This window comes from Piliocolobus tephrosceles, chromosome 20 (assembly GCF_002776525.5).
Source record: "Piliocolobus tephrosceles isolate RC106 chromosome 20, ASM277652v3, whole genome shotgun sequence".
NCBI lineage: Eukaryota > Metazoa > Chordata > Mammalia > Primates > Cercopithecidae > Piliocolobus > Piliocolobus tephrosceles.
In genome coordinates, this window is record NC_045453.1 from 11,214,113 (window position 1) to 11,230,929 (window position 16,817).

Consider the following 16,817-nt stretch of genomic DNA (forward strand, 5'->3'; position numbering starts at 1 on the left):
AGAAAGAGAAGAGCAGCTAGCAAGGGTGGAAGGAACAGAGAGAAGGGAAGCACAGTGTGGGATAGACTGGGAGGCCATGAGGACTGTTAAGGACTCTAGGTTTTGTTCCAAAAGAGAAGGCAAGGCATTGGAGAGTTTTGAGCAGAAGAATGTCACAATCCAATTCACATTTGTAAAAGAGCCCTCTGGCTGCTGGGGAGACTTGCTGGTAAGTATGGAGACACACCTGCCATCCCCCACACTCATTCTCTTTGGAGTTAGCCCCCTTCTACACCTGCCTTCTACTTTCTGTAACATACAGACACCCCTGCTACATGCTCCATAGGAAAAAAAAAAAAAAAAAAAAAAAAAAAAAATGCAATTATTAGATTGGTGCAAAAGTAATTGCGGTTTTTGCCATTACTTTTAATGCAAAAACCTCAATTACATTTTTATTTATTTATTTATTTATTTATTTTGAGACAGAGTCTCACTCTGTCACCCAGGGTGGAGTGCAGTGGTGTGATCTTGGCTCACTGCAACCTCCACCTCCCAGATTCAAGCCATTCTCCTGCCTCAGCCTCCCAGGTATCCGGGATTACAGGCATACGCCTCTATGCTCAGCTAATTTTTTTGTATATACATATTTTTAAATATAGACAGGGTTTCTCCATGTTGGCCAGGCTAGTCTTAAACTCCTGACCTCAAGTGATCCACCCTCCTTGGCCTCCCAAAGTGCTGAGATTACAGGTGTGAGTCACGGAATCCAGTCTTGGCCATTACTTTTAATGGCAAAAAAAACACAATTACTTTTCCATCAACCTAAATATTTCTTGGACCTGAAGATTGGTGCATTGTGCCTGGGAACTTCTCTCTAATGGTTGAGAAAAGGCAGTTGCTTGGGGGTTAGGGTTTGAGCAGCATTCGCCAACACACTCCAAAGGTTCTGCCAAGTTGGCTATAGAACCACTATTTGAGCAGCTTCTCCCTTCAGGCTAAGCATCGTCTGCTGCAAACGGCTGCAAATGTGTGTTCGAGGTTTCTTTGGGTGGTGTTGAAAATGTTCTAAAATTAAATTCTGGATTGTACACTTTAAATGGGTTAATTTTATGGTGTATTAAATATATGTCAAAGTGGCAAAAAACAATTGAAGGGAAAAAAAGGAATTGCACACTCTAAACCACCTAAAAGCTCACCATCAGAGCAGCTTCCCTGCTGGGATAAGCATTGCCTTCTTGGGGTTCCTTTTGGAAATGCTGACTTATTAAATAAACATGAGGGAGGAGTACCCTATGCAAGGAGAGAAGGTGGGGAGGGGCACAGGAAGACTAAGCACTGTCTTCATCATTTTGCCATATCCCGCGGCCATAAGCAGCCCTGGCCCGGGGTCTGCCTCTTCAGGCTTATTATCCTATTTAATCCTCATGACAACTGCTAAAGGTAGACATATTGCCCTCCTTTTTCAGATGAGGAGTCTCTAGAAAAGTTGTGTGGCCTGCTAAGCTAACTGTTTGGAGCCGGGGCTCTGGAGTCACCTGGCAGTGGTTTCAAACATAAATCCAGTCCCCCCAAGAGCTGTGTGACTTTGCAAATGTTCCTTAACCTCTCTGGCCCTCTATTTCCTCCTTTGAAAAGGAGAGCTAAAACCTTGCCCTCTTCTTTGGCATGAGGTTATTGGGAAGAATCAGAGGTATGATTGATAGGGTCATGGCACAGTGGTTAAGACTATGAACCATGATCCCAAATATCTTGGGTTTAAATTCCACCTCTGCTATTTGCCAACTGTGTGGCTTTGGGCAGTATAATTAATTCTCAGGTTTTCTATTTCTCATCTATAAAGGGAACATCATAATAGTACCTACCTCATAAAGTTGTTATGAGAATCAAATACATGTCAAATCTGAGGTACAGGGGTTGACAAGAGTAATCCAAGTTTGCTCTAATTTGAATAAACACAGTTCTTACTTTACTGTAAAGGCTATATCTGACCAAGTGCAGTGGTTCACACCTGTAATCCCAGCACTTTGGAAGTCTGAGGCAGGCAGATCACTTGAGCCCAGGAGTTCGAGACCAGCCTGGGCAACATGACGAAACCCTGTCTCCACTAAAAAAACAAAAATTAGCCAGGCATGGTGACAGACACCTGTAGTCCCATCTTCTTGGGAGGCTGAGGCACAAGCATCACTTGAACCCAGAAGGCAGAGGTTGCAGTGAGCTGAGATCATGCCACTGCACTCCATCCAGCCTGGGTGATGCAGTGAGACTCTGTCTCAAAAAAAAAAAAAAAAAAAAACTCCATCTGGCTTGCTACAGTAGTATTCCCAACGCCTGCCACATAGTAGGTGACCAATAAGTATTTATTTTTAAAACGATCTGGGATTTCAACCCACATCTGCATAACTCAAAACCATTATGCCAGTGATTCTCAAAGTATGCTTCAGGGCTGTCTGCCTGAATGGGCCTGACCCCAAGAATCAGAGCTCCTGGCTGGCCAGAAGTCTGGGTGTATCCTCCCCAGTTCAGCAATAGGCTCACAGTGTGACCTGGGCCAGTTCTCCCTCTCTAGGTCTCAGTTTCCCTATCTGTAAAAGCAAGCGCTCTCTGGGGTGAGGAGCTGTTTATCCACATGGCCAGTCCTGCTCCAGGGGGCTCCTGGTGTCTCAAGACATGCAACCTTCAAGCCGCAAAGGATCGTCACTGACATTACTACTTTTATTTTGTAAGCCTGCATGTCTCAGGGCTCATGTGTGTGTATCTGTGCGTGTGTGCACACAGGCACACATTCAGATCTGCAGGTGATGTGGCTTGGGGAGAGGCTGTCATAAATATTAAACTCCCAACTCCAAAGTACCCTGCAGAGATTCAGAACTGCAGGAATTCATAACATCATTCTCTTTCAAGAGTCAGTGTTCTCGGGAGTGTGGGCACCGTTATAGAAAACTATCGAAAAGGAGAGTGAAGAGTTAGAGAACTGCTGAGCTCGGAGGGAACTCAGAGATCATTTAGTCCCTTGTTCTCAAAGCTTCAAGCATGATCCATGGTCAGCAGCATCACCCTCACCAGGGAGCTTGTTAAAATGCAGAGGCTTAGCCCCCAGAGGAACACGATGGATCAAGATTTGCATTTAAACAAGATCCCTGGGGGACTTGCCTGCAGGTCTTTGTTTCTGAAAAGTTGTCCTAGTCCCCAGCCCTCATCTGCATTTGGGGGAAAGTGAGGATCAGAGAGGGGTGGAGTTTGTTCCAGGTCCCCCAGTCCATTAGCAGCAGGGCCTTGACAAAAACCCGTGCAGACTCTGGAAAAGGATTCAAAGCTCTCTGCAAGAGGCAGGCGTTTGCACAAAAGGTGAGTAAGTGCAGAAGAAATGCACAGTTGTTGCTAAGTGTGTCCATCAGTGTTCAGGCAGGAAAAGAGAATCCAACTGCAATGGTTCTTGGGATTTGAATAAAGTGGCTATTTCTAGAGTTGGGGGACAAGCTTGAGGAAACCAACCAGGGACTGTTATCCCTAAGGCTCAAGCAGCAAAGAAAATCATCTGGGTATCCCAGCCCAGGGAGATACTGGGAGCCAGGGACAAGGGCTTATCAGGAAGGACACAGCCAACTGCCACACTTGTGATCAAGAGAAGACAGCAGGGAAAAGTGCCCTGACATCTGGCCTCCTGCCATGCCACCGTCTGGCTGAACCCAACTAGAGATGAGGAAACTGAGTCACAAAGTGCCCAAAGTCACCCCGTGGGGGAGTCAGGATTCAAATCCTGGCCATCTGGCCTCAGAGTCCGTAAAGATAAACGTTAAGGTTTGTTTATTCCTTTGGCAATTATGAACTATTTGCTGCTCAGTATTCTAGACACTACGGATTCCAAATTCTGGGTTTTTCAAAATCTTTTCAGTAACACTTTTTAGTCAGAACGGTGTCGGCGGCGGGTCCGCAGCACTGCCAGCCCTTGTCTTCTCAGAGGAAAGAATTCAATTGAGAGATGGAGGCAAGTTTTAAAGCAGAGGCAAAGGTTTATTGAAAGAAGCAAAGTACAACTGAGAGATCAAGTGCTCCGCTCAGCCTTTGGCTCGGGGTTTTTATACACTGGCTTGGTTCTGGGGTTCCTTCCTTGGGCGAGCTGTTACGTCATCCCTGCGTGCGCAGTGGCCTGCCAGCCCTTGGGAGGGGCCGCACGCGCAGTGTGTTTACAAAGGTTGTGCGCATGCTCACTGGGGCGATTTTCCCTTACTGGTCTGTCGCAGCAAGAGAAAGATCATATACAAGGCAGACTCCTCCATTTGCCGTTCTGCTCATGCTTAAGACCTTACCAGGGAATTGTGGTTTGCTGGCTCCAGATGACGTCAACTATCTGTTAGGGAACTCCTCTCCTTCTCCGCGCCATTCGTAGCCACTTACGTCAAAGGGACAGTTTTATGATTGCCTGCCCATCATTTGGCGCACCGCCATTTCTGGGGGCCCTCTCCTGCACAAGAACACAATCAACATCCTTATGAAAAGAGTCCCTATTTCACTGCAATAAGACTGAGTGGTGGCCAGAGTGGTAGCAGCTGTTGCTTTTGTGGAAGTGAATGGACAACCTGGTAGGAGAAAGGCCCAGGGGTTCTGACCAGCACTGGGGTCATGCTGCTCCCTGAGGCCTCTGCTGGGTCCTGGGCCATCAGCAGGGACCTTAGCCAGGAGTGGGAACCTGCAGGGGTGGAGGCTGGGCCTGGGCCACTTGGCAGCTCTAAGGTTGCTGCTGTGGGAAATTCCCAACCCTGCAAATGACCCCCAGCCAGGGACATCCTTAAACTGCGGCCAGAGAAAGAGTAACATCTATGTCCCCATAAGATCCTTTATGCTCCAGAATGTCCTCCCCCACTCTCCTCCACTCCTGGGCAGGCTGAGGTCCAGGAAGCAAAAGCCCCTAGGCACCCTGGGGATGCACCTGTGAGCCCTTCCCTGCTCCAAAGCCCCCCAAAGGCTGGCTCCTTACCCTGAGGCCTCTGCTCAGCTTGTTGCCTCCCAAGAGAAGCCTGCCCTGACCAGCGTTTTGGAATGGCATCCCGCAGACCCGGACTTAAATTCCTGCTGGGTGACTGCGGCCCACATCACTTCACCCTGCCAAACCTCAGTTTCTTCATCTCAAGACAAGACTAAAATATGCACCTGGGGTTGCTGATGCAGGGATGAGAGGAGACGTGCAGCTTAACCAGCACAGCACCTGCACATAGTAGGTGCTCAATAAATATCAGTTTCTTTTCAATTCCTGCCAGGTGCTGCAAGGATCTCAGGAAATGGAAGACTCAGCCCTGCCTGCAAGGAGCCACCAGACTGGTGGGGTGGGGGCTGGGGGAAGGGACAGAAGAGGACCCCAATAAACCTCAGCCCCAGTGACAGGAGCAACACGGTAGAGAGGAACAGAGAGGCCTGGACTGTGGGGTTCCCTGGGTTTAATGTGGGACGTCCTGATCTTAACCTCAGTTCCTGCCTGTGCTGTTTGTGACCTATTGGGACTCACACTGTTAATCCCACCACATTCGATTGGTTGAGGCCATCATGGAGACCTGCCCAATTTCAAGGGAAGGGGACAGAAACACTACCTTTTGATGGAAGGAGTATCAAACAATTCGTGGGCATATTTTTAAAGGACCACAATTACCAAAAGGCAGAGTGGTTAATGCTGTGGTGGGGAAAGCGCAAAGGGTTCTGGGACCTCAGGGGAGACCCTTTCTAGAATCCAGAGAAGCATGGGAGTGGTCAGGGAAGGCTTCCTGGGGGTGAGGGCAGAGCAGAACTCCCAAATGTAAGCAGGGCTGGGGCAAAACTCTAAAAACTAAGCACAGTCCGTACTATAAATTTTGTTTTCCAGAATGAAATTTTACTATCTTTACTTATGACAAACATATGCCAGGGACCATACCCCCAAGAAAATAAAAATTTTAGAGGCTGGGCATGGTGGCCCAAGTCTATAATCCCAGTATTTTGGAAGGCCAAGCAGGAGGCTCACTTGAGCTCAGGAGTTCGACACCAGCCTGGGCAACATAGCAAGACCTCATCTCTACTAAAATACAAAAAATTAGCTGGACATGGTGGCTCATGCCTGTAGTGCCAGCTACTCAGGGGGCTGTGGTGGGAGGATCACTTGAGCCCAGGAAGTTGAGGTTGCAGTGAGCGATGATCGTGCCACTGCACTTCTGCCTGAGCAACAGAGTAGACTTTGTCTCAAAAAATGAAAAAAGAAAATAATTTACATATCAACAAGCAAAAACTTTTTTTTTTAACACTTATAATTCTACCCCCTAACCAGAGACAAGGCCCCATGACTCCTTTCTAAATATTTTCCAGATTGTTGAGTATGGAAGCCGATTTTGAACCCCCCAAAATAGAACCTTACTCTATGGTGCCATTGGAAACGGATGCCTCATGAGACCCCTTTCCTTGCCAAGAAATACCTTTATTTCTGCAGCCTCACTTTAAAGTGTGTGTCATAATTCATTTAACCAATGACCTTCTGTTGGATACATGAGGTTGGGTCTCACTTCTCCTGTTTCACACATGTAGCAATGGTATCTTAGAGCCGTGATTTACTGGCACACTGATGCAATTATGTGCTTAGGGGCAAGTCCCTGAAATTGAATTCCTGAGTCACAGGGCATGTAGCTGTTTAAACATTTGCCAATTGCTTTCCAGAAAATTTTACCACCAGCAAGGTTTGAGAGAGGCTGTTTTCCCATGGGGGAAAACATTTATTTTTTAAATAAACAGAGCTGGTATATTAAAAAAAAAAGAGAGAGAGAGAGAGTTTGGATGGCGCCAGACGTGGCTTCACTCTCAACCCTGCCGTCTGCTGGGTGTAAGATCTTGAGAGAACTATGTGGCTTCTTTGAGCCTCAGTTTCCTCATCTGCAAAACCAAGCCTTCCTAGCCGAGCTCTTAAGAGACTGGCTGAGATGAGGCAAGACGAATGGTGATGAATGTGAGTCTTTCTGTGGGGAGGGTGGGCAGGGATGATCATAGAAGCCAGGCTTCCTCATCCACTGATCTGGGCAGTGAAAATTGGCTTCTAAGTATGACCTTATGACTTCAGTGATGTCGCAAGTAGGTTCCAGTCCCTGTGCCTCCCCTTCCCGCTCCCAGGAGCCCACCCACCCTCAGGAACTGCCCCCAACCATCAGACCTTGGCCTCTTAAGGGACCTGGGCCCAATCCATAGCTGGGACAGTCCCAGCCCACTGCACTGGGAATCTAGGATGGGGGCCTTGGCTGGAGCCCTGCCCTCCATACTGCTGGCATTGCTGCTCACGTCCACCCCAGAGGCTCTGGGTGCCAACCCCGGCCTGGTCGCCAGGATCACCAACAAGGGACTGGAGTATGGTAAGAAGCCACATCTGCTGTGGCTGCACTTGGCAAACCCAGGCCCCAGGCTGCTCTGCGTACAGTAGGGACAGGGAGTGGGGACACAGACCAGACCCTCTCCCTGGGGCAGTGCCACCTTTTGGGTCAGGCAGCTCTGGCTCCGATTCTGGCCTCACCACCCACCAGCTGAGTGCCCTGGGCACGTTATTTGTGGTAATGAGGACCACCACCAGCCAACAGAACACAGCTTTGCGTGCAAGTGGTTGATTTGGGAAATGATTCCAGGAAACACTGTAGGGACTCGGTACTAAGATGAGGAAGGGAGGGCAGCCAGGAGAGAGTGTGCGATTAAACCAGCCACCACCTCTGACAATGGGAACCACTCAGCTGGGAAAATTCTGTGTAAAGTTTGGAAACACATGCCTCTGAACTAGAAGTCAGAATTGTGGTTACCTCTAGAGGCAGGCAGAGACCCTGAAGGGCATGAGGGAGGGGAGCCTGCCGGGGTGCTAGAAGGTGCCATATCTTGATCCAGGTGGTGATCACAGGGCTGTATAAACATTAAAAGCCAGGCACGGTGGCTCACACCTGTAATCCCAGCACTTTGGGAAGCCAAGGCAGGCAGATCACAAGGTCAGGAGATCAAGACCATCCTGACTAACACAGTGAAACCCTGTCTCTACTAAAAATAAAAATAAAAATAAATTAGTCAGGCGTGGTGGCAGGCACCTGTAGTCCCAGCTACTTGGGAGGCTGAGGCAGGAGAATGGCATGAACCCAGGAGGCAGAGCTTGCAGTCAACTGAGATCGTGCCACTGCACTCCAGCCTGGGCGACAGAGCGAGACTCTGTCTCAAAAAATAAATAAATAAACAAAACAAACATTACAATTATTTAGCAATACCTTTAAAATTTGTGCCCGTTAGGTACTTTATGTGTATTATTCCTCAATTTTAAGAATGGGCAGGTCAGGCGCAGTGGCTCACACCTGTAATCCCAACACTTTGGGAGGCCGAGGTGGGTGGATAGCCTGAGGCCAGGAGTTCAAGGCAAGCCTGGCCAACATGGTGAAACCTCGCCTCTACTAAAAATACAAAAATTAGCCAGTCATGGTGGCAGGCACCTGTAATCCCAGCTACTTGGGAGGCTGAGGCAGGAGAATCGCTTGAACCTGGGAGGCAGAGGTTGCGGTGAGCCGAGATCATGCCACTGCGTTGCAGCCTGGGCAACAGAGGGAGACTGTCTCAAAAAAATAAATAAATAAAAATAAAACAAAGAATGAGCAAAAGTAGGAATATTTCTTTTAAAATGTTGAAACAAAGCCTCCAGACTATCCAGGTGGCAAGGGAACTGGGATATTTATACGCCACAGTGATTAATTGAGGGTTTCTGGGCTGGGGTTTGTCAGCGCCCCAGCACTTCTTTCCTGTTGCATGTGCCTGCTTTCTGCAGTTCCAGGACAAAGAGCCTCAGGACATACAGGTCTCAGGGAGGCAGACACTGGCAGCTGGGAGTCAACTGTCACTTACTGGAAAGACTCAAGGATATGGACAGGCACTGATCACGTGTCTTCTCACATTCCTAGAGCCTGAATTGCCTTACCTATTAAATGAGATAACAACATTCCCTTAGGTAGGGTTGTTGGGAGCCCAGAGTGGCTCGAGGCAGGGAGAGGGAAATCAGGGAAGGATTCCAGGATAAAGTAAAATGGGAAAGACAGTGGGAATTACCCAGGGACGAGGGGTAGTGTTCCAGGCAGAGGGACCCCAACATGTGCGTTTGCTAGAGGGAGAAGAGCAAATTGGAAAGAGGTGAAAGGGGAGGCCGCTGGTCATCTGCGTACCCATGCCTGCCTTGGGGGCAGAAACCTGGGTCCCTCAGATCTCGGAACAGTGGGACCTGGTAACTGCTACTTGCATTGAAACCGTAAGTCAGGAGAGTTTGTCTTTCATTCCTTTGCACTGTGCACACACACCATGTTTATGTAACCAGTCCTCTGAGGTTGGGCATTTTAGTCCTTTCCTTTTTTATTTTTATTTATTTATTTTTATTTTTATTTTTTTGAAACGGGATCTCACTCTGTCACCAGGCTGCAGTGCAATGGCACAATCTCAGCTCACTGCAACCTCCAACTCCCTGGTTCAAGTGATTCTCCTGTCTCAGCCTCCCGAGTAGCTGGGATTACAGGCACGAGCCACCACACCCAGCAAACTTTTGTATTTTTAATAGAGACAGGGTTTCACCATGTGGGCCAGGATGGTCTCGATGATCTGCCTGCCTCAGCCTCCCAAAGTCCTGGGATTACAGACGTGAGCCACCGCACCCGGCCCCTTTCCATACTTTTAATAATGTAAACCCTGTTTGCTGTTCCAGGCATTTACTGAGTGCCTGCTGTATGCCAGGCACAAGTTAGGAATGCTTGTTATCCTCCGAGCCGTCTTCTTGCTTTGCATTCGATGCCAACCCAATGAGGAAAGTTTTGTTTTGTTTCGTTTTGTTTTGTTTGAGACGGAGTCTCACTCTGTCACCCAGGCTGGAGTGTAGTGGTGCGATCTCGGCTCACTGCAATCTCTGCCTCCTGGGTTCAAGCGATTCTCCTGCCTCAGCCTCCTGAGTAGCTGGGACTACAGGCATGTGCCACCACACCAGGCTAATTTTTGTATTTTTTAGTAGAGATGGAGTTTCACCATATTGGCTGGGCTGGTCTCAAACTCCTGACCTCAGGTGATACCCCCCGCCTCAGCCTCCCAAAGTGCTGGGATTACAGGTGTGAGCCACCACGCCCAGCAAATGTATTGTTGTGATTGCTATTTGACAGATGAACAAAGTGAAGGTTGTTTGGGGACTTTGTCAAAGTCACCCAGCTAGAAAGATGCCCCCTTTCTCTAGCCCCCAAATCCTTCCAATTTCTTCTATGCAGGCCAGATGCTATGGAGGACAAGAAGGAAAACCACCTGTCCAAGTGCACAGCACTTTTGCCCTCAGGGAGTTGTTGGCAAAGGCATTCCATTTCCTTGTCAGTAAAATGGGTATGAACCTAACAATGCCACAGAAATGCAGGGACGCCTCTGCATGTCCCTCATGCTACCTGGCACGCAGAGGGGCTCATATCCTGTCAGTGTACTTAATGCTAATAACGATGTTGACCGCTCTCTTCAGGGCAGGTGGGAGCCACCGTAGGGTTTAGAGCAGGGGAGGAGGCAGGCAGATCAAGCTGACTCCCAGCTATTTCCTGTCCACAGCAGCCCAGGAGGGGCTATTGGCTCTGCAGAGTGAGCTGCTCAGGATCACGCTGCCTGACTTCACCGGGGACGTCAGGATCCCCCACGTCGGCCGTGGGAGCTATGAGTTCCGCAGGTGGGGCTCTCCCTTCTGCTGGGGCTCCAAGGTGGCTGGAGCTGGCTGTGAGGGCGAATTGGAGAGTGAGGAAGAGAGACCCTCAGGATTGGGCTGCGGAGGGACCTCTTTGGGGCAGACAGTGGGACGGTTCCCTGAAGAGTTCAGAAGGAAATTCTGGGAAGGAATTGAGCTCCTCCACTCATTCATGCAGCAAATATTAAGGAAGACCTTAATATCTGGCTGTGTGACCTGAGCCTCGGTTTCCTTACCTGTAAAATGAGGTTGATCTGCTTCCTCCTTCAGAGTGCCAATCCAAGATCCAATCTGGCCACTGGATATAGTTTGGAAGAGAAGATAGACCTTGCACTTTAAATCTAGTAGCCCAATGTAACCTAGAGCTGAAGTTTGTACTTGGGGGAGTCAGGGAAGGCTTCGCAGAGAAGATGGCATTTGAGCCAAGACTTCAAAAGATCACTAGACTTGAGCAGCTGATACTTTAAAATGGCATCAACTGCTTTTCGAGGGCTGGACAGTGAAGAAAGCACAATCAGGCCCGTAGCACATTGTACCCCTCCCCGCTCACTGCTACTGAGTGTTTCCTTCATTCCTGCCTTCTTTTATTCAGTCCATCAGCAAACATCTGTGAGCACCTACTGTGTGCCAGGCAAATAAAACAGAACTTGACCATTCTTTTCCCACTGTTGGCAACCTTGCTGACCCTTTTTGGGTCTTCTCTTAAGGCTGCCACCATATTCCCTGAATCTGTTTCCCGCCTACCTGGATGTGTTGGGAGAGGGGAGCGTTAGCAGGAGCTGCAAACCCAAAGAGATATGTCTACGGACCTCCTGAGGATGCCACCTGGGGTCATTAGATTCATGGTTTCTGATGCTGACTGCAAAACTGCGGGTAATTGCATCCCTTCCTCGAGGTTCTATTTCCCCTTCTGTGGAAAGGAAACAAGAACAGTCCTGATCCCCTCAGTGTGGCCCAGATGGCATGAAGAATGTAATGTGCTTAGCATGGACACATGGTCGCTGCCTGGGACACAGCCGGTGCTCACCTGGAGCAGATCCTGCTGGTCTAGTCCCCACTGTGGAGAGGGGAGGCCTGCAAAGGTGGGAGCAAGGTCCCTGGTGAGGCTGGGTCCAGGCCCGGGACTGACACCTCCTTCTGTGTCTCTCCCTTCAGCCTGAACATCCACAGCTGTGAGCTGCGTCACTCTGCACTGAGGCCTGTCCCTGGCCAGGGCCTGAGTCTCAGCATCTCCGACTCCTTCATCCGGGTCCAGGGCAGGTGGAAGGTGCGCAAGTCATTCTTGTAAGTTGGCCCTGCTCCCAGGCCCTGGAGCTCTTGGCCTTGGCCTTCGCCCCATCCTTCTTAGGTCCAAGGTGTTCCTAGCTCATCAGAAAGGCCACGTGGTGGACAGATGGAGTCCAAGCCCAGAGGTGGCCTGGGGATTGAGTCCTGGCTCTTGAATGAATGTCTTTCCTTCTCTGAGTCTCTACTTCCTCCTCTCCCAAAGGGGACGGGCCTGCTTCCTTGATGGAGTCACGGGAGGGCTAAGTGCGATAATATCATGTCTCCTTGGTTTATTTCCCACGGAAACAGACCTTAGGGCAAGAATTCCAGTGCAATACTTTATCTTGGAAGTGATCTGAGGAAACCCACAGGGGAGTGGGGAAGTGAGGAAGGGAAGGGAAGGAAGTCAGCCTGGTGGGCAAGTGAAGCTCTGTCTAGCTGGGGGACTCGGGGACAGCGGAGAACACACCTCTGAGTTACTCCAGCCCCGCCCTGTCACCCCTTCCTCCTGCTTCTCATTGGCCAAAGGCTGCTTCCAGGGGCTCTGGCTCTCAGGCACTTTGAACAGATCTCTGACCTCAGAGGCACTTGAATGGAAGGGTTATTCGTGTGCTAGGGCTGCCGTAACAAATATAGACTGGGTGGCTTAAGCAGAAATGTGTTTTCTCACAGTTCTGGAGGCTGGGGGCCAAGGTCAAGGTTTTGGCAGGCCTGGTTTCTTCTGAGGCCACTCTTCTTGGTTTGCAGATGGTTGCCCTTTGGCAATTGTACTCACGTGGTCTTCCCTTTGTGCTTAAGAAATCCCATTTCTGAGGCCATGCACATTGGTTCATCCTTGTAATCCCAGCACTTTGGAAGGCTGAGGCGGGAAGATCACTTGAGGTCAGGAGTTCGAGATCAGCCTGGCCAACATGGCGAAACTCAGTCTCTACTAAAAATAAAAAATAAATTAAAAATTTAAAAACTAGCCAGGTGTGGTGGCAGGTACCTGTAATCCCAATTACTCAGGAGGCTGAGACAGAAGAATCTTTTGAACTCTGGAGGCAGAGGTTGCAGTGAGCTGAGATCACTCCACTGCACTCCAGCCTGGGGGACAGAGTGAGAGTTCATCTCTAAAAAAAAAAAAGAAAAGGAAAGGAAAAAGAAAAGAAACCCCGTTTCTCTCTATGTCCTAATCTCTTTTTATAAATACACCAGGCAGATTGGATTAGGGCCCACCCTAATGGCCTCATTTAAATGTAATCACCTCTTCAAGGGGCCTATCTGCAAATACTGTGACATTCTCAGGTACTGGGGATCAGAGCTTCAACATTTGAATTTGGGAGGCAGGTGGTGACACAGAGCAGCCCATAACAGAAGGAACAGCCCAAAGATGGTTGACATGGCCATATTTATACTTCAGACCTGCACTGCCCAAAATAGTAGCCACCAGCCATGCCTTTACTGAGTACTTGAAAAGTGTCTGGTAAAAGTTGAGATCTACTCTAAGTATGCAACACCGAATTTAAAGATTTAGTATTTAAAAAAAGAACAACAACAACAAAAAGAAACCGGCCAAGCATGGTGGCTCATGCCTGTAATCCCAGCACTTTGGGAGGCTGAGGCAGGTGGATCATTTGAGGTCAGGAGTTCAAGACCACCCTGGTCAACATGGTGAAACCCCATCTCTACTAAAAATACAAAAATTAGCTGGACATAGTTGTACACACCTGTAATCTCAGCTACTTGGGAGGATGAGGCAGGAGAATCGCTTTAGCCTGGGAGGCGGAAGTTGTGGTGAGCCAAGATCACGCCACTGCACTCCAGTCTGGGCAAGAAAGTGAGACTTTGTCTCAAAATAAATAAATAAATCTCATTAATAATTTTTATGTTGATGACATGTTGAAATGATATTATGTATTGCTAAAACCAATCTCAGCTCTTTCTTTTTATCTTTTTAATGTATCTTCTGGAAAATTGAAAATTACATGTGTGGCTCACATTCTATTGCTTTAGAAAGATGTCCAGTTTATATGTCACCTACACACGTACATTCTTTCTAGTTCCATGAAAGGAACCGGCCACACTCTCCTACCCTGTCTTTTGTCAGTGAAATATCTTAAATATCTCTTTATATGGGCATATGACGATCTACCTCATGTTTTTTCACTTTTTTGAATGTGCTTTTAAAAATTGATATGAAATTCACAGAACATAAAATTGATTATTTGAAAGTATACCTTCAGTGGCATTTAATACATTCACAATATTGTGCAACATCCACCCCTATCTAACTCCAAAACATTTTCATCATCCCAAGAGAAAACTCCTTACCCATTAAACAATCATTCTCCATTTCCCTTCCCCCAGCTCCAGACAACCACCATTGGGGTTGGAGACCCCTGGAATAGACCACATTTTGACCCATTGTTTTCAAAGTCTGCATAACATGGGTGCCCACAACTTATTCAACCTGTCGCTGCTGGTGGACATGTCAGTTGCTTCCTTTTTTTTTTTTCTACTGCCCATGATGCTTCAGTGAGCTGTCCCACACCTCACATATATCTTGGCAGGAAGAGCCATGGGATAAAGGCTTAGAAGTTAAATTACTGGGCCAAAGAGTATGTGTCTTAGAACAAGGAGAGATCTCACTGATTTGTGTTTCAGAAAGCTTGAGCCAATGTGCTCTCCCAGCCACAGTGTCTGGGACTTCTGTTTACTCGTACATTCAATAGCATTGGGTATTAAAACTTCAAAAGTTGTTTTGAATCTGATAGGTGAGAACTGGTGTCATTGCTATTTTCATTTTTAATGACTTTTATATGCTTATTTTATACTGCATTTCCTGTTCATATCTTTTTTTTTCTTTTGAGTTGTTTTTTCTTTCCTTGTTAATTTGTATTGGCTTGCTCTTTGTATATTAAGGAAATTAGCTCATATATTAAGGAAACTGGCTCTTTGGATGTCTTGTACTGCAATTTTGTTTTTTACTTTACATATGGCATTTTTTTGGTCCACTGAAGTTTTAGTTTTCTATGCCGACAAGTTATCAAGGATTTCCTTTATGGCTTATGAGTCTTGGATCTTGCCTAGAAAGGCCTTTGTCCAGCCCTGACTGTAAATACTGGATCCGGGTTTTCTTCTAGATCTTTTATGGCTTTATTTGTTATTCTTAAATCTCTGCTCAGTTCCATCAATTTGGAGGTAAGAACTGAGACTTCTATTTTCCCCACAAATGGTGGCAGACCCTGGTCTAGGAACCAATCATGGCTTCTCTTACCTCCTCCAGGAAACTACAAGGCTCCTTTGATGTGAGTGTCAAGGGCATCAGCATTTCAGTCAACCTTCTGTTGGGCAGCGAGTCCTCAGGGAGACCCACAGTTACTGCCTCCAGCTGCAGCAGCAACATCGATGACGTGGAGGTGGACGTGTCGGGAGACTTGGGGTAGGTCTCCATTGGGGCACTGCCAGCTGGACTCCTGGTTGCAGCTCCTGGCCAATCTGGTGCTCAGCCTGGCCTCTGATAATTGTAATGATCCAAGTGGCTTGCACAGGCACTTGAAGATCATTCTCTGGGGAACGATGTTGAGATGAACAGACTTAAGCCAGGAATATTGGTGCATCATTGTCATTAAAAAAATAAACTTTCATTCACCTGACAAGGGGACCCCTGTCAGGTGAATGAAATCTGGCTATTGGAGGAACACAGAAACTTTGGTTGAAGGAGAGTTTGCGAAAAACATACAAGACCTTGGATGAGTCATTTCATCTCTTCTAGTCTCTGTTTCCTTGATTAGAAAAGTGTGACCAGGTGTGGTGGCTCATGCCTGTAATCCTAGCAATTTGAGAGGCCAAGGCAGAAAATCACTTGAGCTCAGGAATTCAAGACCAGCCTGCGCAACATGGTAAAACCTGTATCCACAAAAAATACAAACATGAGCCAGACGTGATGGCACATGCCTGTAGTCTCAGCTACTTCAGGGGCTGAGTTGGGAGGATGGCTTGAGGTCAGGCGACAGAGGTCGCAGTGAGCTGAGATTGTGCCACTGCACTTCCAGCCTGGGTGACAGAGTGAGATCCTGTCCCTCGCCCCCTCCCAAAAAAGAAGAGAAAAGTGTGGATTCTCAAGCCGCTTCCCCAAATCTACTGAATGTGATCATGCGATGGGGTGCCACAGGCGCTGGGAAGCCAGACACACCGAATCAGGCTGGATGTACTGGGACACAGCAGGGTGCCGGGAGGGGGTGGAGAGGGCTCCCTTTGTGGATTGGCCTGGCCAGGGACCCGGGCCCAGCTTTCCCAGGAACCGGGCCATCCCCAAGTTCAGTGGCAGGCTGTGCTTCTCTCTGCAGGTGGCTGTTGAATCTCTTCCACAACCAGATCGAATCCAAGTTCCAGAAAGTACTGAAGAGCAGGGTAAGAAGGTCCAAGCTTCTGGCCTCCCCCGAGCTTGGCGAGGGCTGAATGGAAGACCTCACTGACCGCTGGCCCTGGACCAGGCCATGGGGGCTGGTTTGGATGTACTTGGGCCCAAGGCCAAGGGAGGACAAATCATTTGCCCAGGTCATGGAGCTGTTGTGGGGCACGCTGGGGGCAAAGCTCCGAGTCCATTCAGTTGGGCAGAAAATGGTTAACTTCTTGGCCAAGAGTTAAACAGCAGGGGCTAAACAGAGTCTCCAGCCCCTCTCTCTACTCAGCCTTGCTCAGTGTCCCACACTGCCCTGCATTCCACCAAGGTCCGAAAGGAAACCATTCCTCAGGTGCCTGCAGGAGACCAGGCAGGAAAGCTCAGCGAGGGCGTGGGCCAGGTGGGAACTGGGCAAACTCGTGAGCACCAGCCCTGGATGGGGAGGCAGCAACACTGTCAGACTGGCTTGTTAAAAAA

The 16,817-nt window shown here is 48.4% G+C and overlaps 1 protein-coding gene across 1 annotated transcript in view; it reads left to right on the forward strand.

Annotated features, from left to right (window-relative positions):
• Positions 1–7,180: 7,180 nt before the first annotated feature.
• Positions 7,181–16,817, forward strand: part of LBP (lipopolysaccharide binding protein) — a 31,042-nt gene continuing 21,405 nt past the window's right edge. Inside the window, exons 1-5 of the mRNA XM_023227981.3 lie at positions 7,181–7,334; positions 10,558–10,672; positions 11,843–11,971; positions 15,222–15,377; positions 16,285–16,348. Coding sequence (XP_023083749.1) covers positions 7,211–7,334; positions 10,558–10,672; positions 11,843–11,971; positions 15,222–15,377; positions 16,285–16,348 — 588 coding nt within the window. The 5' untranslated portion in view covers positions 7,181–7,210. The remainder of the gene's footprint in view (positions 7,335–10,557; positions 10,673–11,842; positions 11,972–15,221; positions 15,378–16,284; positions 16,349–16,817) is intronic.